The sequence below is a fragment of the Lathamus discolor genome, chromosome 3, assembly GCF_037157495.1.
Source record: "Lathamus discolor isolate bLatDis1 chromosome 3, bLatDis1.hap1, whole genome shotgun sequence".
In the NCBI taxonomy this organism is placed as follows: Eukaryota; Metazoa; Chordata; class Aves; order Psittaciformes; family Psittacidae; genus Lathamus; species Lathamus discolor.
In genome coordinates, this window is record NC_088886.1 from 147,241,774 (window position 1) to 147,265,371 (window position 23,598).

The window sequence follows — 23,598 nt, forward strand, 5'->3', positions numbered from 1 at the left end:
TGCCCAGGCAATCCCTTTGCTTCATTTTAAGTCCATAAAGCTCCACACTGTATTTGTGTACATGCGTATCTTGAAACACAGAAGCAGGTCCACACACTTCCATGCTTTCTTAACACATTTCTAAAATAGAGACCAAAGTATAATTAATAATTGTATGCTCTGCATCATATGTCAATAAATACTGACACAATAGCTTAATCCAGACCTACACATCTAAAGGGCAATGGCCAAAAATGCTTCTAAACCCTCCTGCCTCCTGTTCAGACTTGGTGGCCTCTGAAGCTGTTTCAGCGTATGTGCAGTGGGTGCTTGGAGGCTGTTGTGCTGATGAGCGTCGGCAGAAGCGTGGCACATCCCAGCTCCACCACCTCCCCTGCAGGTCTCCAGCTGCCCCTTTAGGGAAGTTTCCTCTTGGTGGTGTACAGCCCAAACAGCGTAACGCAGCCAGGAGCCAAGGATTTGGCTGAAAACCTAGAAAGGGTTCATAAATCCCAGGAAAGGAACAACATCTGCAGCTTTAGGACACCCTCAGGAGAAGGTGCTTTGTTTGTTATTGCTCTGAAGATATGCAACCACCACAGAGGCAAGAGGATTAAGGAAAGCCCATCAGAACTTCGCTTGTAGCATACTAGAGGTTTTAGAGGCTTTAGTGGCAGTTTGCAGGTTTTTAATGGGTGGTGGCTTCAGGAATATTAGCATATTTTTGTTGGCTCATCACTTCCCACATCACAAGGAGGTAAATGTACTACCATTTAAACTTCATCAGAAGGTGGGGCTGTTACTACAGGCATTTGAGGACTTAATAATTCAGTCATCAGTGTGACCAAGGCATTTAACATTGAGTTTCTTTACCATCCCCCACTAACAGAGACTCATATTGTGTTTATAAACCCATTAACCCATCATCAGAAACCAACAGTAAAACAGACACAATTCTGAGACAAAAACCAGTTTATCTTCTAAAATCAAGCTTCAGTGAGGTCTCACAAAATGAGCTCTATTAGAAGTACAAAATGATTGAAGAGAAACACATAAAATACTACCTTGCTATAATTCAGGCTGCACCAGTGCTGTCCTTTGAATCCTTTCTCAACGGCATACCTAATTTAGCTGGAATTGTGGTGGAGCAGCCCCAAAGCTTCTCCTTATGCAGAACTTCCTACCCAATCTTAGTGCTGAAAGGAGGATGGAGCCAGAAGGTGGCTGGTCTCTTCTCTCAAGTATCAAGTATATTTAGGGACTGTAGTGACAGGACAAGGGGTAATGGGTTAAAACTTAATCAGATGAAGTTTAGATTGGATCTAAGGAGGAAATTCTTTCCTGTTAGGGTGGTGAGGCACTGGAATGGGTTGCCCAGGGAAGCTGTGAATGCTCCATCCCTGGCAGTGTTCAAGGCCAGGTTGGACAGAGCCTTGGGTGACATGGTTTAGTGTGAGGAGTCCCTGCCCATGGCAGCGGGGTTGGAACTGGATGATCTTAAGGTCCTTTCCAACCCGAACTATTCTATGATTCTATGATCAAGCAATAGAACAAGAGGTAACAGCCTCAAGCTGCACCACAGGAGATGCAGACTAGATATTAGGAACAATTCCTTCCCCAGAGGGTGCTCAGGCATTGGAACAGGCTGTGCAGGGCAGTGCTGGAGTCACCATCCCTGGAAGTGTTCACTAACCTTCAAGGTTAGTGACCTAGACAAGGCCTTCAGTGACATGGGTTAGTGGTGGCCTTGGCAGTGCTGGCGAATGCTTGGACTTGATCTTAAAGGTCTTTTCCAACCTCGTTGATTCTATGATCCTCAAATTGCCCAAGCCAAGAAGCAAAGTCAGAACCTGAGACAGGCTCTTGGGCTCTCAGCTGGCATCACTGCTTTGTACTTAGGGTCCCTCATTGCCACTGTATGACACAAATGGAGGACGCAAAGAGTAGCCATATCCTGTAACATCCCTCCACCTTCCTCCCTTTCCCCCTGAACTGAAGATCATTAAAAGCAATGAATAACCAGCCACACAATGCCAAGTGGTAAAGACTAAAATGGAAAGAACGTAGAAAAAAAGTAATTCATAAAATAAACCACAGATCAACCGTACTGACCATATTAGCACTAAGCAGCCCTACAGAACAGTAGCCTTAATATCTTAAAATAAATAAATAAACCCAAGAGATCAGCAGAACAAAAAGCTCATCTTGTCTTCTGTCCATTCATAGAACAGCAGCACATTTGTATTGGGACAAACAGAGTTTGATTCCTGTGTACTTTTGATCCCCAAACCCATTCTTCTTCATTTTGCTGACAATGGGACCATTTTAATACCTTTTTTTTTTTTGGGGGGGGGGGGTAATTTGATCTCAGTGTTATTTGTGACATTTTGATTCCGAACAAGAAAGGGGAAGGAAGCAAACAGTATCATGTTCTATTAAAAAAGATGATCTATTCTGTTGAAACCTTTATAGTAAGAATCCCAAAACTATTCCTCACATCTAACACAGCAAATAATCACTCTTAACAGCTTCAGACATTCCTTTTGGAACAGTTCAGTTATTCAGTCGAAAACAACTGAACAGAATAGTCTGCAGCAGTGGTTAACTCTCTAACACGGTAAGCAGAAACCTCAGGGCAGCGTCTGGAAACAGCAGAGGTTTAGGGGGTTTTGGTTGTTGTTTTCATTTCACACTCAAAGACAGCAGTTTCCCAAGCTCCCAGGCCTCTTCAGGCCTCCTCAATAAGGTAAGCTTTGAAAGCCCTTGGGAATTGGTTTTATTAGATTAAGAAAAAGCTTTAAAGAAGCTGTCACAAAAATACTTCTCCATTGGCCCTCCTGCTTGGGGTCCTGCTCTGTGCAATCTCTCAGAGCTCCAGTGCCCTCACGATAGTCTTTGTGAAACCACGGCACCGTGCAAGCGCCTGCCAGGCTCCACCAACTTCAACTACTGCTTCTAATACCAATTAAAAAGAGTATAGATTTAGTTTTAAATGACGTGCATCTGAATGAGGCTGGTTGCTACCAACCAGTGACATGCTGGTGGTGTGAAAACACAACTGATTGCCACCATCTGCATCAGTATTATCCCACCTTTGTTCTGGGTTTTGCTTATTCTTAATATACCACTTTCTCTGAGATGCCATTTGCAGGATTTACTATAATATTATAAATGTAACAGATGAGCTTTAAGGTCCCTTCCAACCCAAACCATTCTCTGATATGAAATAATGCTTTACTGTAATAAGGAAGATACAACTAATCCAGAAGACCCCCAAAGACACTGTAACAACCATAAACCCCTTTATGTTGTGTCCACCTCACTTGATGCAATATTCCCTCCTCTAAGAGAAATGTGACTTTAAACAGAGACTTAGCTAAACCAGAGTGAACAGAGATTCAACAGCACATAGAACTGTGCTTTCATAGCCACAAACACTAAGAATACCTCAGCCCATGTCCCAGTTTAGCCCATTCTGAAACTCTGTAGTCACACAATTCCCATTTTTTTTCTCCCTTCCAGCCTTTCTCCTTGCCTCCAGAGCCTACCATCTTCTTTGGCACAATGAAGGCAATAACTCATGTCATTTAAGCAAACAGTAGAAGCTGACCTCAGCATTTGAGGCCACTTTACATATAATTCCCTAGGACATAAACGCATCTGTTGATGAAAATCCATTCGACTGCACAAAGAATGACTTAAAAACGAGGCTTGGAAAAAAGAAGGGTTTTTTCTCGTGGGTGCCTGGTTTGGGTTTTAGCAAAATGAAGGCCAGGCAGATACATGAAGGTGGCCATCAGGTTTAGAAAGAAGGGTGTTACAAAACATGGGGGGTTATGTGCACAGTGGTAGGTAAGAGAAAATGCAGCATTCTTTCAGAAGAAAAGTTCAGGTCAGACAGTAAAAAAAAGCATTTCAACGGCAATCATAGAATCATAGAACAGTCAGGGTTGGAAAGGACCTCAAGATCATCCAGTTCCGACCCCCTTGCCATGGGCAGGGACACCTCACACTAAACCATCCCACCCAAGGCTTCATCCAACCTGGCCTTGAACACTGCCAGGGATGGAGCACTCACAACCTCCCTGGGCAACCCATTCCAGTGCCTCACCACCCTAACAGGAAAGAATTTCCTCCTTAGATCCAATCTAAACTTCCCCTGTTTCAGTTTTAACCCATTACCCCTTGTCCTGTCACTGCAGTCCTTAATGAAGAGTCCCTCCCCAGCATCCACACAGGCCCCCTAAAGCACATGAATACATACACACATGAATATGAAGCACATAAATATGTATTTATATAGCCACCGACACATGGAGACCTGTATAAGTTTGTCAAGTGAGGCCTTTGGCATACAAATGTCCAATGGCTCTTAAAAGTTAACACGTAGTTGAACCTGTGCTGAAGTAAGGGGATGGACTCCATGATCCCCCCATAGTCCCTGAGAAGTCCTCTTTGCTATGATTCCATTTTTCCCTCCTGGTTCCAAATCATTCCCCTTTACAGGAATTATCAGGATTGAGGCTAAATAGAACCTCATTAATGCACTTACACTTGGAGACTCAGTACAGTCAGCAGCTAAACAAACTCAGACAAAGAAAATAATCATTCAAAACCATAAATTGTCATCTAGATTAAATGTAACACCTCAGAGAAGTGCACTGAGACCTCTGTAAAATTAATGAGGTCTTAGTAAAACCAGGCCTCATTAAAGTATCTACCATTAAATCTTTCCTGGAAAACTGGAGAAAAAACATCTCTTGTGGAGATTAACTGACTTGTCAGCCAGCTCCTACTGTATAGACCACAAGGTGAAACACAGCAGAGCCAGGAAAAGCAGGAGTTCCTGGCTTTCAGACCAAATAAATTCCACTTGACAATATTGCTTAATTAGAGCTAATATAATCAGCAAAACTGCAAAAACAAGGAAGACTACAGTAACAGCAATCCTATTTGAAGTTAAATGAGAGATCCAATACTCCAGGCATTGCCAGATTCAGTAACTGTGGTAAATGGATAAAACTAACCTGTGTTTCCATGACTTGCACTTCAGTGACAGATTTAAAAGGCACAAGAACTTGGAAACTGGCACGACTGGGAACAACTTCACATCGAGACTATGTTAGGAAAAGCGAAGAGCATTATCTTCATAAATAAGTTTAACCTTTTGCATTATAAGATGTCCATCTCTGCATATTCAAATTCATTCACTTTTGGGAATCCCCACAAAGAGGCAGGTAGAGAGACAAGAATCAGAAGTAAAGAACATTAACTACTGTTTGAGAACCATCCAAAACTGATTAAATCAACAATAAATGAAGTGAAGCTAACAAAGCAGCACGAGATTAACTCATTTGCTCATTAGAAACTTCATAAATACACTTAATTCCATGCATTCTGATATTTACTAACCAGCAAGGATTAATGGATTTGTAGAACTGCAATCGGAATATTCTGAAATGTGGACTGTGGTTGGGCTTGATGATCTCAAAGGTCTTTTTGGTTGATTCTGTGATTCCTCAGGTGAAGGAGAAAAATTAAAGATGCATGAATTGCAAAAATCTATTATTCCCCTTCTAAAACCAAAAATCAACCAAACAAAACCTACATCTCTTTTGTCTCTGTGTTTCAGTTTACAGTTCTCACTTTAACTGCTTACGGTTGCTATGGAGCCCCCCAAATAAGCCTTCAAATAAGACTCAGTACAAGTCAGCACTAAGCAATGGATTTATGACTATGCAGAGTCATAGACATGATAACATTTCTAGCTGCTAGTATCATTCAGAAGATGGTTTGCCACAGGCTTATTCACATGATCCTGAATAAATCTTTTTAGCGGCTCCTTTTAACAGGGACAGGCAAGTTACATCTAATAACTCTGAGAGCATCCATCAGTATAGAATTGGCCTATAATTTAACAAACCACACCTCTTATTCTTGTGCTTTCATGAAAATAAGGTTAGATTATAGTGTACTTCAGCCTTGCACTAATTAACAAAGACACATTTATTAAAGAAACACTATAGGAAAGTTATCCCAAGTTAACAAAGTTCCTGTAACAAGTAAAAGGTGCAGAACTTATCCCTGCTGATGTGCATATGCAGGTAGTTAATACCATCTCCATCACAATATCTGAACTGTGGAACCTGAACATATACCTTCCAATACGCATATTCCCACCGTATGCAAATTCTTTAGTGATAGATATCAAAGTCATTATAAGCGAAGTTATCATCAAAATCAGTAAATCATCAATATTTGCGTCTGATATTTAAATTATCTGATATTTAAAACAGTAATGGAATTACTTAAAAGACACTTTGAACCTTCCTCTGAAATAACTTCTATGGGAACTAGCTCTTTTGGGAATTCTTTGGCTGGTTGGTTTTGGGTGGAGGGATGTGTTTGGGGTTTTAAGACTGCATGAAAATAACATAACCTGATCCAAGCCTCATACAGAAGATAACAAATAGAGAGTTTTGAGAGGACCTACTCCTCTTTAATAGCATTTCTTTCCCCAATATAGAGGAGTAAAGCCCCCCCAAAATAAAGTTTACTCAACTTGATGAAATCTGTTTTGTAATCAAAGACCCATCAAATAAAAGGTTGCAGGTAGACAGCTGAAACCGCAGCAAGGCCTTGCCTCACAAATACAACTTCACCCTGACAATGACATTCAGAGAAATTCCATTGAAACTTGTACAACATACACCCCAGAATTTCTGCTTTTGGACACAAGTTTAGTTTCTCAAGGGGCTCTACAGTAACAAGAGAGAGACTCATTCACTTCAAAGACCTGTGCAACAGACATTTTCTGCCTGATAAAAGCCTACAAATACAATCAGGCATAAATACACATATCATTTTCACTTCAGTTCTGCTACATTTCCATCACCCTAAACTTGAAGTAAAGAAACCCACATTTCAGACATTAGTAAAATAAAGCCCTGGGGACATGTTCACATTTTTCCCAGGAGAGTTCTAAGTGACCAAAACCTAAGTCCTGACTGCAAATAATTTAAAAGTAAAACTAAAGTTAAGAATAAAAGCCATGGATGGGATCTCTACTTTTTACTAGTAGAAAAATAGGATTCCAACCGGTTTTATCCCTGCAAACGCTGTGTGAAATTCAGCACAGCTTCAACACTTGCCCAAAGGAAGAACTATAGCAATTTACAATTACACACAGCAGCTCAGGAAACACAAAGAAGTAACTACATTCACTATCATTACCTGCTATGAAAATGACATGGAAACTGGTATTTTGCTTTTAATAATTATATTTTCAGTAGAAATCCACTGATAGCATTCAATAACACTGTTGCCTTCCAGAAGGGAGCATCTCCTGAATCCTGCACTTTAATGCTCATAATAATGTAGTTTTCACAACCTGACACTGCAACTGTGAATATATGATCTATGAGATCCAAAAAGCAGCCAAGCTTCTACTTAGAACACATTTGATAAAGTATATGTAGATAGATAAGGACTTTTTGCACTAGTTACAACCAGATAGAATATTAAGCAACTTCATTTTCAGAAGCATTAAACTGCTTTTGGAAGTCTTGGCAAGTCACTTTATGAGACCCATCAAAATGGGTTTTAACACCAAAACTCCAATGTAATTCAAAGTAGTCTTCCTTGGGTTACTAACCAAAACCATCTGAGCTACCTGCTCTAGTGGAAGGTGTCCCTGCCCATGGCAGGGGGTTGGAACTAGAAGAGCTTTGAGGTCCCTTCCAACCCAAACCATGCTGATTCTATAATTGGAAGGAACACAGGAGGTAAGTTCAGAGCTCTGAAGAAATGAATGATCAATTTTAGCTGCTGATGCTAATGTAGAGAAGTATCCCAGCTTGTGAGTCCAGTGAAGAAATGGAAGGAAAGAAGAAGGGAGGCAGATAAAAGTGGTGTTAACAAGACAGAGAAAACCAGGGATTTTTCCCCCTCAGTTCTACAATTTATAGTTTTCAAGATTTTATTATTATTCTTATAAACAAAGACAAAAACATACCATTATTTTGCTGTTTGTTTTTAACAGTCTTGCCAAAAGAGCAAAACCACTGTGTTGCCAAAACTTTTATTGCTTTCTTAAGAGTAGATAATGGTTTTGCAACCCAGATATTTCAGTTCTTTATGACCAAATTACAAGTTATTGCAAGCAACAACTTGGCTCTCACTAACAAGTACTGACTCTTCAGAATATTTAGTTGACTATTTATGACCTGTTTATATGCAAAAAATTGTTCTGTATTAATTTAAATGCGTATTTACTCCTATAAACTGACTAAATTAATCCTGGAAAAACCACTAGCACAAGTGCTAACAGACGTGAGCAGAACAGCTCCAGTCTTCCAAAGCTTATCCACTCTTAGCTTATTGTGTTTTCCCATTTCAAAGTAAATGGCAATATCAGTGAGAAAAGCAGGCCGACAGCTGGTAGCACCTTCAATACAAGCTGAACAGAAAGAGCACGCATGGACGTATAGAAATGCCAGCTCTTTCTGTGGGGAACTAGCGACACAGCTTGCAAAGCTCAGTGGCAGAACCGTAACGGTGTGTGCTTACACCCCCCAAAATCATTGAGGATCGCATAAAGTCACGTCGCATTAAGTCTCTTTCCCTCACACATCCGAGCTGACACAGCAAACCCAAGCTTATTGAAAAGGTTAATTCCACAGTCAGAAATGTGAAAGAGTCAGGAGAAGCCAGACCTTTGTGGATCCTATGGACGTGGAACCCAGGCTAGCACTGGATGCGTTTCACTGCTGTAGGAGTTGTGATGCTGGAATTCCTGAAAGCAGCCAAAGAAATTGGCTCTCAAGTGCCATAAAATTCCAGGGGCACTGCTTATGACCACAGTCAGGCCGAGGTATTTAGTTCAAGAATGATTAATCACAGTTGAATCAGCCTTTTGTTTCTTTTCTGACATTTCAGAACCCTTTATAGTACTCTGTCTATCTGAAGTCTGGCCATGCCTTGATACCAAAGGAGACTGTTTGAAATAATTCCATTTACTTTGGCCTGCACACAAGTCTGGATAAAGATTTCAGTCAAAACACCTCTTCACATCACAGAATGGTCTTAAAATGGTACACAGAGATAACACTGCAAGAAGACATTAAATCTGTTATGTACTTCAAAGTACACTGGTAGTTATTTACAAGCTTAGTGGAGTGGCTTCAGGGAAAGGAGATCATTGACCAAAACAAGTAACAATACATGCTCCAATTGCAGTGTTTGCATGCAAATATTGACACTGAAAAAACTCAGAACTAAGGAAACGCAGGTAGAAAACATCACCAACAAATCCCCTCTAGCACAAGAACATAGAGAGAGCTTGATTAAAGGTCCACAGAGGTCTGCATCACAAATGCACAACAGCAAGTTCACTTAAAATTGACACCAGAAGCACAAACCCAAGATCTGTTTAGTGACAACCACCACAAGACTCAAAATCGCTATGAAAGAACTGCTATGGAAAGTACAGAAGGGATTCCCAAGGAGTCCATAGTAACTGGAGAATGTGGATTTAGCAACATTGAACCACGCAGTAAAATTCGTTACTTGCAAAGATGTGGGATAAAATAGAATATCAGTATAGGAAAATAGCCCAAGATCCTCACAAGCATCTCTCCGATATGGCTGTTCACTAAAGGTGATCTTTTATTTCTATAACTCCATGGAAACAAATGTCTTTAACTGAAAAGCATTAACAAGTACAGATACAGTTCTTAAATGCATCAGAAGCAAGCCTGAGACCAACATCATCCTCAAGTAAAATACTTTCTTATACTTAAGATTTTATCACACACTCAAAAATGCATTAGGAAAAAGACTTTGCATCTTATGACTCTAGGAAAATGTTCCAGGAGACTGTTTTCCAACATAAGAACTACCACATCTAACAGAGCCTGAGAAGTTTTACCACAAGGTCATGAATTTCTTCAGAGAACCATTTTATTCTTGTGCTACCCTGACCTACCCAGAAAAAAATGGAACAAAGCCATTGCTTAAGGTTTTATCATAGCATTTTTCCATATTAACATAGTTAATAGGACACAGAAATCCTTTTGTCTCAATTTAATGTAGATTTTATTTCACCAGTTCATAAATATTAACCCATAGACGTGAACAAATCTAGGAGAAGCTGGGAACTAAAAAGTAGCCTAATATTGCAATATATTCCCTTTCCTCATCACTGGTTTAAAATCACATTGAAATCAAACGCAAGCTGTTTGGGAACAAAGAGAAGGGGATAGTGAGTCAAAAAAAAAAAAAAAAAAACACTTTATTTTTAAAAACAACCCTTTTAAGAAGCATCATCCACTTCCATGGCGTAGAATCACTGTCATGTGTTCACAAACCATATAGATAAGGCTCCTAGGGACACGGTTTAGAGGTGGTCCTGGCAGGCCTGGGGTAATGGTTGGACTTGATGATCTACTGGTCTTTTCCAACCTGGTTGATTCTATGATTCTAAACTTGTTAATAATTCATCTTCCTGCCTGATAATTCGGAATTCTCAAACTCTGCTACTGAGTCACGCGAATACTGATTTGGGTATCCTCTTCCAGGAAGATCAGGCCTCCAATCTTCCACTGCACTATAAATGCCCAAAATTGTACTTTTTGTGGCAACAAAATCCTTCAGATGAGAAGGTCACACACTGACCCCTAATAGTGTATTCTCTGTCAGTTCCTTCCCTGACCTGCTCAGTGGTGGCTAAAAGTACCCAGCAGCTGCATGGAGCTGTTGCGCTACTGGCAACTGGTGGGATGTTCTGGCCATATCAAAGGTGACTGCTCAGAGAAATGTTCTAGGACAGATACCGACAATGTTTCAAGAACTGCATAAAAAGCAGAACAAGCATGTCAGCAGCCCCATTTAAAAACAAATACTTCAACAAAATACTCTATCAATGCTTTGGAGCTCCATAGAACATCCAACACAACCAAAGTGATCTGAGCTGTTCCTGTATATGACCCAGTCACTGGTATATATGATCACATCCCAAAACAAGTTAGAATCCAGAAGAGATGTCTATAATTTGCATTCCAAGAAAGTACCCACACAGAAAAAGGCTTTAATGCTTGGATATCTATACCTCCCATCTAGGAACCATATGTATTTAAAAGCAAAAAATCCAGCTATGTCCTCATGTGCACAACATCAGTGCAGTCTTGGACTGTAATGCGAATACAACAGTTCATTGCAAAGTTCTTCAATTATTCCAGCTACATTTTGTACAGAATATTGAGTTTGACTCCATGCAAAGTGGAACACTGTCAAACTCCTTAAATCGACATCATAAAGTCACTGTTCCTTATTCACCCGCTACCCCTGTTTGATCAGCAGGAAGATACACAGCTGCTTGGTACAAACCGGTAGTCAAGCTCAGGAATCTTTGCTAGAAGCAGTCTGGTACTGCTTTTCCATCAAAAACCAAATGCAAATGTCAGCTTAGACATTTCCACGGATCACAATCTGTGACTAGAAGAATGAAAACTTTCAAAGATCTCCAAATTCCCGTGACTTTACTGTAAATAAGGATAACATGCATGTGTGCTTCACAAGACACTGCTTACGGTGCTCTCCATCAGACGCTGCTTATGTAAAGAAGTGATATTACGCCTAGCCTCCATTTCTAAACATCCTAGGCCAAATAATTTGCAAAGACAATTACCAGCAAAGGGTAAAACCAGTGTTTAGCTTTCCAATCGCTTCGATTTCTTTCCTGCATTTATTTTTCTTACCTGACATTAGTTTCACAACAGCCTGTCCTTCTTCCCCACTAATATCATTAAGGGAGCCTTCAACATCTCTATTAAACTGTAATAAAGCAAAGTCTTCAGCACATAATGCACATAAGCCAACCAGGAACTACCGAAATTACTTAATTCCCAATGTCAGTACTTACTCACAGGAGTTGTAGCATTACCCAGACGTGTTTCAGAGCTTAGCCTTAAAATTTGCTTCTGTGTACTATTTCAGTGAGGGTAAAGCAGGCCTACAGAACTTATGTCAACCTGATTTTCAATTGTATTCCTTGCAAAACAAATATACACAGGAAAAGAAATCTAAAATAACATGGAAAACCTTGAAATTCGTTAATTAAATTATTCCTTTCCCAGCATGGAGAATTACTTACTTTCTATTGTGCATGTTCTCAACACATATGTATAGGTTTTCTTCTACCCATCCCCTGCCCCGGAAATTCTCATGATTTGTAGAGAAAATAATAATAATAGAAAAAACATGCTATAATATTCCCATTACAATTTATTCAATTTCCATTATTTGAGAATAAAACCTAGAAGGATTGCGAGAATCTCATTCTTCATGCAATTATTTTCAACAGAACAAGCTCAACAGACGAGACACCACATTATAATACATAATCACAGAACCGCAGAATGGTTTCTGTTGGAAGTGACCTTAAAGCTCACCCACTTCCAACCCCTGCCACAGGCAGGGACACCTTCCACTGGAGCAGCTTGCTCCAAGCCCCTGTGTCCAACCTGGCCTTGAGCACTGCCAGGGATGGGGCAGCCACAGCTTCTCTGGGCACCCTGTGCCAGCGCCTCAGCACCCTCACAGGGAAGAGCTTCTGCCTAAGAGCTCATCTCAGTCTCCCCTCGAGCAGGTTCAAGCCATTCCCCTTGGCCTGTCCCTACAGGCCCTTGTCCCAAGCCCCTCTCCAGGTTTCCTGGAGCCCCTTTAGGCACTGGAGCTGCTCTCAGGTCTCCCCTTCAGGAGCCTTCTCTTCTCCAGGCTGCCCCAGCCCAGCTCTCTCAGCCTGGCTCCAGAGCAGAGCTGCTCCAGCTCTCGCAGAATCTTCGTGGCCTCCTCTGGACTCGCTCTAACAGCTCCATGTCCCTCTTATGCTGGGGATATAACACAAATACATAGTGGCTGCTGAGGTCAGCTCCCAGTTTTACAGCATTTAATCATATTTTTGCTGGCCACTTTAATACACTGACTCCTACACGAGCTATGTTTAATCCATGCCTCCAAAGTTCACATTTTCATTAAAACTTACTACAAAAGACTCAAACCCAAGCTTCTCAGCAATGACAGCTTTCAACACTGGGATGCTTTTTCCCATTATAGTCAGATTTGTCTCTCAGATTTGCTTGTGCCCTAGTAAACTAAATGCATACTTTTTACAAGTCTTGCACCACATAGGTTGAAGAACAGACAAGGGATGTTAAATCACAGTGTCTCCACAGGAACAAAGAATCCCAAACTTTTAAGTATTTCCAAAGAGTAGAACAAATAATCAGAGCTGGTTCAAGTTGGTGATATGATAGCCTTTAAGATGATTTAGATGAAAGGGGCAGTGTTTTCCAACTCACCCATTATCCTTCTCTTAAAACTTAATATCCTCTTTCTTTGGCCAGCAGATGGAGATGATAAACTCAGGCTGGCAAAGAGGGGTGGGGGGGGGAAGGACAGACAAACATCTAGCAAAAGGAGAGGGAGGGGTTTGTTATTTTCCGAAGACTGAACCATCATGGTTACCTGTACTGCAGGCCACAATAAAGCTGAAATGTTTTCCTCTGTCACAATCATCACTTCAATGAACCTCACGATTTTGGGGCTATTTGAAAACTAGCTGAAAACACTACAGACTTTTAGCTCACTGAGGGGGGGGAAGGAAAAGAAAACATTGCACCTCTTACTCTACATTTCATGCATCTTTCCATATCATTAACAGGAATTTTGGTTATGTGCAAGTGTTCAGCAAATATTTATCGATGGTCAGTACTCTGAAAAATCATAGAATCCCAGACTGGTTTGGGTTGGAAGGAGCCTTAAAGCTCATCCAGTTCCAACCCCTGCCATGGGCAGGGACCCCTTCCACTAGAGCAGCTTGCTCCAAGCCCCTGTGTCCAACCTGGCCTTGAACACTGCCAGGGATGGGGCAGCCACAGCTTCTCTGGGCACCCTGTGCCAGTGCCTCAGCACCTACATAGGGAAGAGCTTCTGCCTAAGAGCTCATCTCAATCTAACCTCTTTCAGTATAAAAACATTTCTCCTTGTCCTGTCACTAAGTGCCCTTTTAAAAATTTTATCATAATATTCACAAAGCAATGATGTATTTACAAAGAAAAGATACCACATTCATAATGCTCACAAAAAACAGAGGCAAGAGACACCTTTAGGTGTCTCAGGTCTGAACAAAGCTGAAGCTCACAGGAGCTACAAAGGAGGTTTGGTGATAGATTGGTTATTCTAAATGTTCTGTAGATTTTCCTGACCCTTTCCATCCAAAGTCTGCTTTTCTGGGTCAGAACTGCTGCTAGCCCAGCTTGTCACTGCTTTCATCAGCAGAGCAAGTGCCCTTTCTCCAACAAAAAACCAAAGAGGGAAAGCCCAAGTACAGCCAAGACCAGGAAGACGTTATCACTGCCCACAGGCACCAAGCAGCAGTGCCACAGGTATGTAAACCTAAAACTGGAGAATATACTGCAAACATGAGACAGCCAGGTAATCAAATGACAAACTATGATGTGACAGCCTTGAAAACCTTTCTATGTGAACTGCTTTTAAACCAACATGTAATAAATACCATATGCAGCTAAATTTTGACAAGGAGAAAAAAACTGGAAGCCAAGTTAAATAATGACCAATGTTCAAATTTAACCATAGAAAGTCAACATTAAAATCCAAACTGACTATTAGAAAACACGATACTACTATGAACACTGTCAAAAGCTTTGACTAACAGTACACTAAGGAAAGAAGTAAGATCACACTTTACCTTGTATCTCATTTTGGGGCACGAATGAATGTAGAAACCCATATAATAAAAGCAGAGATCAGGAGCTTTCTCATGGAGTTGCCTTGTAAAAGCGATTTCTCTGTGAAAGGAAAAAAAAAGACTATTTACTTTTGAATACAATCCTTACACTCATTTTACCTCTTCATACTGAAATACTGGAGACCGGTAATGAGTGGTGTCCCTCAGGGATCGATGTTGGAACCGGTCTTGCTCAACATCTTCGTCACTGACATGGACAGTGGGATTGAGTGTGCCCTCAGCAAGTTTGCCGATGACACCAAGCTGTGTGGTCCGGTTGATACGCTGGAGGGAAGGGATGCCATCCAGAGGGACCTTGACACGCTTGTGAGGTGGGCTGATGCCAACCTTATGAAGTTCAACCACAACAAGTGCAAGGTCCTACACCTGGGTCGGAGCAATCCCAGGCACAGCTACAGACTGCGCAGAGAAGAGATTCAGAGCGGCCCTGCGGAGAAGGACTTGGGGGTGCTGGTCGATGAGAAACTGAACATGAGCCGGCTGCAGTGTGCGCTCGCAGCCCAGAAACCAACCGTATCCTGGGCTGCATCAAAAGGAGCGTGACCAGCAGGGCGAAGGAGGTGATCCTGCCCCTCTACTCTGCTCTTGTGAGACCTCACCTGGAGCATTGTGTGCAGTTCTGGGGTCCTCAACATAAAAAGGACATGGAACTGCTGGAACAAGTCCAGAGGAGGGCCACGAGGATGATCAGGGGACTGGAGCACCTCCCGTATGAAGACAGGCTGAGAAAGCTGGGGCTGTTCAGCCTGGAGAAGAGAAGGCTGAATGGGGACCTCATAGCAGCCTTCCAGGACCTGAAGGGGGCCTAATAGGGATGCCGGGGAGGGACTCTTCATCAGGGGCTGTAGAGACAGGACAAGGGGTAATGGGTTAAAACTTAAACAGGGGAAGTTTAGATTGGATATAAGGAGGAAATTCTTTCCTGTTAGGGTGGTGAGGCACTGGAATGGGTTGCCCAGGGAGGTTGTGAGTGCTCCATCCCTGGCAGTGTTCAAGGCCAGGTTGGATGAAGCCTTGTGTGGGATGGTTTAGTGTGAGGTGTCCCTGCCCATGGCAGGGGGGTTGGAACTGGATGATCTTGAGGTCCTTTCCAACCCTAACTATTCTATGATTCTACATTTCTTCAAGAAGTGAAGAATGTCTGGAAACAAGTTACTCCATAACTGCAAATCCAGGTAAAAAGAACAGGTTCCAGAAGTTGGATTTATGTACTACCGAAATGTGCAAACATGCACTTCACACAGATAATCTTTAAAACGTGGCATGAAGTTAAACAAGCTTACTGTCTCATGCAGATTATCCTGGACCTAATTAAATACCCTTCTGCAATTCAGAAAGCTGGAACACTAAAGGGGAAAATGATCTTTGCACTTCAAAAGCCTCCTAACACTCTTTCCCATTGGACTATAAATTATCTGATCTAATAAAACAGAAAGACTTAAAGTGAACAGAAGATAAAGTAAACCATAATGTAACGAGGCAAAAAATGGGCTGCAGCAACAAGTCTCACCATGGGCAAGAAAGCTTTAAGCCAGTGAATTAGTGCATGTGATACCAAAGCTTAGAACTACTGCCAATGTCTTTGCATGGGCTACAGCCTTCAGTGATATGCTCTAGGTAAGGACCCTTAAGCTCTTGCTCTATCTTTCATTTATCTATTCAGCCAACCTCACTCTAGGCAAAGTTGAATAGGAGGGTGCTAAACCATTCTTCTCTTTCTGCTTTTCAGGAGCGTATACTATGATCCAATGCAAGAGCATCCTCTAACTCCATTTAACATCCATATGTATAAGGATGCCAGAGAGTGACTGTAGCAGTAGGACAAGGGGCAATGAACTGAAACTGAAACAGGGGGAAGTTCAGGTTAGAGGAAGAAGTTCTTCCCTGTGAGGGTGCTGAGGTGCTGGCACAGGGTGTGCAGAGAAGCTGTGGCTGCCCCATCCCTGGCAGTGTTCAAGGCCAGGTTGGACACAGGGGCTTGGAGCAACTTACTCTAGTGGAAGGTGTCCCTGCCCGTGGCCGGGGGCTGGAACTGGATGAGCTTTAAAGTCCCTTCCAACACAAACCATTGTAGGATTCTATGATTCTATTTTTCACCAGGAGCAGTGATGAGTTGTCACTGTATGGCGTAACATGCATCTACCTGTGTTCTTTCTGCATAAATCTTTCCTATGGAAAAGAGACTACAGACCTTCAATTACTCTTTTTGTAAAGTTTAGGTTATGGTACACATCTGAAGAGTTATGACGGCTGTTAGTGCTTGGCAAGAGTTATCAGCTAGGGAGGAAGTCGCATTCATTTCACCAATACAAAATTCAGACAGTATTTCAGTGCTACATAACCCAACTGCAAAAGTAGTTCAAGTATTTGTCCTCCTACTAACTAGAAGTGATGAGTACTACGCTTGTCTACGACTCATGATTTCAGGTAGCAAGGGGAAGGTTTAACTTCTTCATGCAAAGAAGAATCACTCAATAATTCTTGAAGACTGTTTTTACTTTGCTAAATCTGGTATTTCACAAGTAGCTTCTTCTCCCCTCATTCTTTACTTACATGCCTACATAGTTCAAAATGATCCACAAATCCCATCATTTCTACGACTCAGCAGCAAAAACTCTCAGAGTAGCATGAAGTGGAAGTGACAGCGCTGCAATGCAGTTTAACCTCCTCGGAGTAAAATTGGCAACAGCTTTGAAGGTATCAGATTCCTCTGCAACTTCCTAAATCCTCCCTAACTCTCCAGGCTTTTTTCCCCTTTTTGAAAGAAGAACAAGATTGGCTCCCCCTAAGACTGCTGGGAACTCGTTTTTATTGCCTTAAATGCTGCAGAATTTATAAGCTGCTTTTTCTCCAGTTGAGCCATTCACGCATGTTGCACCCACAAAGTTCTCAATTTGTTATGTAGAAAAGTCAAAATCATTTCAAGAATTCATAAGCAGGGATTATGTCAGTCTATTATTACATAAAGTAATGTGATATGTACAAATACTGAAAACCAACTCTTACAAGGACTTGGCTTTCTATGTTATATGCTCTTCTTGCATGGAAAAATTAATAATCAGTCTAATTTCAAATATCACAGCATCCCAGACCGGCTTGGGTTGGAAGGGACCTTAAAGCTCATCCAGTTCCAACCCCTGCCATGGGCAGGGACCCCTTCCACTAGAGCAGCTTGCTCCAAGCCCCTGTGCACCGTCTGGCCTTGAACCCTGCCAGGGATGGGGCAGCCACAGCTTCTCGGGCACCCTGTGCCAGCGCCTCAGCACCCTCACAGGGAAGAGCTTCTGCCTAAGAGCTCAGCTCAGTCTCCCCTCGGGCAGGTTAAAGCCATTCCCCTTGGCCTGTCCCTACAGGCCCTTGTCCAAAGCCCCTCTCCAGGTTTCTTATAGGCTGTAATATCTAGCTTATGTAATTAAAAAATCTAACATATCTAATAAAATGCTTCTAAAAATCTAGACCACTGACAGAAAGAAAAAAACAATTCTAACTCACAGAACTTAAAACGTTTTATGTACGTTTTATGTATTATGTTAATTTCGATTGATCTTATAAAATCACCAGTGCCACTGAATGCCTCAGGAAACTGATAATTCAGACTCTTTTAGACATAGACCACTGGAGACACACAAATATTTCCACTCATTAGGGGTTCTTTTCCCTTTGTAATATTAATGAAACCATAAAATTGCTCATGGAAGAAGAATAGGAACTTGCAGTTTAGCAGACAAGTTTTACTCACAGTGAAAAGCATTACCCACAACTCCTACTGTTTTGCATGACTAGATTGATAGTTAATTTAAGGCTTTAAGATTCATAAGATTACTCTGTCCCATCAGGCTTTCTGAAGACAAAGATAATGAGATTAACATACCTGAAAGTACTACTGCTAGTACACCAGGAGACTACTAATTCAGAAGACAACGGGTTTTAGGTACTCTTTTATTTATGATCTCTATGTGCATAAAACTATAAAAGTGATTCATTTAATCTGGTGACTAGGCTAAGCAAAAGGTCAAAGGAAAAATTATTTCTATTCAAACAAAAAAGGGGCTTCTCCCGCTGAGACCAAGCAATACTAAATTATTTGCAAGGGCAATAAGAACTGGGTATTTTGTTTCTGAGTGTTTTCTTAATCTGTAAAAGTATTTAGCTAGCTAGAAAGATCCACCCCTGTTCAAGGATGGCAATTACAAGTGTATTTGGAATACGACCAACCACAGAGAATCAATAAGTAAATATAAATAAACCACAAATACTTTACTATTACCCGTGTTTAGACTGGAAATAAAAGCTCAAGTTGAGGAACAAGTATCAATTCTTACTATTAGATAACAAAAAAGTCCTCTTACCGTAATGCAGAGTAGACTCCCAAAGATAAGAAAGAGTAGTCTGGATCATAGTACAGGTAGACGGAGGACACGCAGTAGGGCAGGATATCAACGACACCAACAGCAATTATCTTCCCATCCAGCCAATACTGCTGGTGGAAAGAACCATAGCCACATTCTGGTCCATCTGGAGCATTCTCTGCCTGAGCAAAAAGAATGAAGAGGGATGTGACTGTCTGACACGCAGACTCTCAGTATGAAACCTAATTTGAGAAAGAATATTAACACAGAAGTAAATACTGTGAGAAATTACTCCTTCTGTCCGTGTTTTGAAAAGGGAAAATAGGACATTGAGAAGCAGGTAAAACAATAGTTCATGTTTGTGACCTTTGCTGTAGTTATCACGAGTAAACTCAACATATCATGGAATCCCACAGTCATTTGTGTTGGAAGGGTCCTTAAAGGTCATCCAGCTCCAACCCCTGCCACAGGCAGGGACACCTTCCACTGGAGCAACTTGCTCCAAGCCCCATCCAACCTAGCCTTGAGCACTGCCAGGGATGGGGCAGCCACAGCTTCTCTGGGCAGCCATCCTCCCAGCCAGGAATCTGCAAACAGCCTCTGCCATCCACCACTTATAGTAGTGACGTGATAAAACAATGCAATTCATCAAGTTATTAACAAATCATTACACACAAATTCTGCAGGTACTCTTTGACCTCCTTACTCTCCAACAAGAGACAAAGCCCTAAGGCAGAAAGGTGAAATACAGACATTTCACTGTGCTGGCTGTTCCCAAGGCAGGCTGTGGCTGCCTGGCTCCTCTGACGCTTTGTCACAGCAAGGACCGCAATGTTTCTCTCCCCCATGTCCCCAAGTATTGGAAAAATCAGTTTGTCAGAGAGGCCACTAAAGTTGCTTGAGAAAAGCATTTATAAAAAGAACTGATCAGCTTACTCTGAGCTTTACTCTTCCTGACCAACAAAACACCTTTTATCCAAGCACCTGGAACTGCGTTGCAAGCAAATCTGTGGAACTTCTTTGTCAGCCCACATCAGAGCATCTTCTGCAAACCCCCTAAGGAACTCGCTATTGTTATGTGCTGTGGGTTTGGATGTGCACTGAAGTATGTCTCCAGACAGGGTAAAGCACCTAGAGCCAAAACCTGATGCTTCAAATTAAGAAGAAAACGATCTTCTAATTTAAACTGTATTACACAACCAACTTTGGCATGCCATTTTCTCCCACGTCAAGTTTACTTTAATCCCGAATTCCACTGTGCTCAACTTAATTATCCATCTAGTCATGTTTTTCACTGCATTGCCAGATCTTCAGAAAGCCGCTTCTCACTCCATAAATCTGACAATATTGCCTACTATTACCAACTGTTTTGCATTACAACAACAGAAGGTGGGTTTAATCAAGTATTTTGATACAGTAGCGCAGACTGAAGAGATGATAGGCAGTGGAAGTTATTCTAATTGGTACCACATGTGTCAAAAGGAATCAATCACGTGAACAAAAATCAGTTCAACTGACTTCCCCAACAACGAAGTCCCAAAATAAGGACCATATAATAAAGAGTTTGCATTTTTATGCAGTTACAGAGCAGAAAACTAGATGTGGAACTACAGATACTGGAAAAATGAAACAATCATTTGAGAGCTCAGTCTGCAGTGTATGGAACTGGGTTCCTTCTCATTCAGGCAAAGCCTACATTCAACAGTTATGGTTTCATACAATATCCATAACTTTTCAGTAGAGCCAAATGAAATCCTGTGGTCAGGAGTAAAACTTTTAAGCTGGGACACAGTCAAGTAAGAGATTGTCTCTAAGTTCTCCTCTCAGCTATTAGGGTGACAGAAAAAGTGAACCATTTCCTGCAAGCCCAGAGGAAATGTGATTGATAATATAACACACACTTGCTTAAGTAAGTTTCAGTTAAACCACGTTTTCTTTCTTTGTCAGAAACTCTTCACACAGGGTTTAACTAATGTTAAAAAAGACAGACTAAGCCAACATGGGAAATGGTTTTCACTCAGAGTAAAGTCTTCTGGAGTTAAATAAATGCTGTGTCTATGTGCAACCCCAAACCTCCAAATGGCATTGGATGGGTTTGGTCACTTCTGCAAACTGAAGGGTTAGCATCAGTGAAGAACTTCTAGCAAAGCATAAACTGCAGTTATTTCCCTAATGCAATTACAGTGAAAGGTCATGAACAGAAAAGGCTTATGTTCTGTGACAAACAGCATAAGCACAGCACTGATTTCAGGCTAAACGTTCAGGGATCTCCACTACATTAAGCAAATAACAGTAACATTTTCCTCCTCCTTCAAAAGTTTTTACCCTTTGTAATGCTTGTGTTTTGTTTGCTCAATTTTTCAGTGACTACTTGGCTCTTTTAACTTGATTTCTAATGCACCATCGAGACAAATTTGACATGAGACATGTCTGGAATACGAAACATCTTCCTGAAGCAGGTTATGGTTATACCACTTCACACTACTGATATGTCCACATAGGACCACATTTGTAAACGGTGACATAAGATATACAAGGGGCATCAGGTGAGCTTCATCAGTAAGGACTTACCTTATCTACGCAAAATTATACATTAGCCCTGGAATCAATCCAGAGGGACCAATTTACTTGAAATTAATTTCTTCTCAAACTTCAATACAATAAATTATTATAATCTGATTACACTATAAGCTTTAGAATTAAATCATAGAATCCTAGACTGGTTTGTATTGGAAGGGAGCTTAAGGCTCATCCAGCTCCAACCCCCTTCCGCTAGAGCAGGTTGCTCCAAGCCCCCTCCAACCTGGCCCTGAACACTGTCAGGGATGAGGCAGCCACAGCTTCTCTGGGCAGCCTGTGCCAGTGCATCACCAGCCTCACTATAAAGAACTTCTTCCTAAGATATCATCTTAAATCCAGTACAAAAATTGAAACAAGTCATTTTGTCTCCAATGATTAGACTGTAATGCAGAGAAAACCACAATGTATTCCATCCCATCTTAATTCTATCCATCTTCATATTTTGCTAGCTAAAGATTCCATGAACACATTTGATTGCTCATATTTTACAATGCATTATTAAAACCTAAATACTTAATAGCAACTGGTACTACATACTGCCTCAATTAGCCCACCTCAGGCAGTAACTGCTTATAATTGAACTTCAGTGATGATGACAGTGCTCAGTTTTCTTCAAAGCACACTGGTCTTTGCTTTTAAGGGATGTTGTATTGATTCTTCATTATTATTATTATTATTATTATTATTATTATTATTATTATTATGGAAATTTCACTTGTTAGCGCACATACCAGACCAGTGTGAACTGCACTGCACCCAAAATGGGTCTTGACCATACTAACTGCATGATTATTTTTCTCTCTAAAGTTTCATGAGATTCCCTATCTTGCACTTTTCCATTTTACCCTCTGCTGTGGATGGAGGGAGGAGGAAGCCATGAAATCCATGCTATCCCTTACACAGAGAAAAGAAAAAAGCCAGGAAACCCTGGACTCCAGTGGAAATTATCTATTGAATAAGTAAACTGATTCATTCCAGCAGTTCCTTTCCCAAAGGTACACACGCACAACCTGCCATATGCTGATTTCTATCTCTTGGTTAGCAACGTATTTCCTTTTCAGTACTATGTCCTCCTTTCATTAGGGATTAGTGGAGATGCTGTGAAAGCAGCCTACAAATACTGTGTCAGCACAGAGGTAGCACTGCATGTTTTCATTAAAATAAGCCAGCAACGCACCCTCACAGATGAAAAGGTGAAATGGCTTTAACCTGACAGAGAGGAGACTGAGATGAGCTCTTAGGCAGAAGTTCTTCCCTGTGAGGGTGCTGAGGCGCTGGCACAGGGTGCCCAGAGAAGCTGTGGCTGCCCCATCCCTGGCAGTGCTCAAGGCCAGTTTGGACACAGGGGCTTGAAGCAAGCTGTTCTAGTGGAAGGTGTCCCTGCCTGTGGCACGGGGTTGGAACTGGATGAGCTTTAAGATCCCTTCCAACCCAAATCGGTCTGTGTTGCTATGAAAGCAGTTCACTTTCCATCGCGCTGAATCCATTACATTCTCCACACTGGTAGGTGAATCACTGAACAATGTTGCAGCAAACTGAGCTGGTGATTTAAAAGCATTCAAGATGAAAGAACAAGAGCTGAGTGTAAACAACTATAGGAAAAATCCATAATATTGAGTGATTAAAAAGGCAGAGGAAATATCAAATGTTCATAAACCCACAGAACATAAATGCATGGGGGAAACATTGCCAGACACACATCCAAAACAACATGCATCAATTAGCAATTCACTCCAAAAGATACTTTTGAGAGCAGTTTTATGAAATCATCCATTTCATAAATGGATGTAGCATCAGTCAAGATGGAAAAAGACAAAAGAGCAATTAGAGAAGGATTTTAAAACAAAACCATCATTCAACTGT

General features: G+C 41.3%; 1 protein-coding gene across 3 annotated transcripts in view; it reads right to left on the minus strand.

Annotated features, from left to right (window-relative positions):
- ATE1 (arginyltransferase 1) overlaps positions 1 to 23,598 on the minus strand; it is an 87,511-nt gene that overhangs the window by 40,014 nt on the left and 23,899 nt on the right. For all 3 annotated transcript variants that reach the window (XM_065672405.1, XM_065672406.1, XM_065672404.1), the window contains 2 exons: positions 19,156 to 19,337; positions 14,747 to 14,846 (listed from right to left, as the gene is read on the minus strand). In XM_065672405.1, coding sequence (XP_065528477.1) covers positions 14,747 to 14,846; positions 19,156 to 19,337 — 282 coding nt within the window. The remainder of the gene's footprint in view (positions 1 to 14,746; positions 14,847 to 19,155; positions 19,338 to 23,598) is intronic.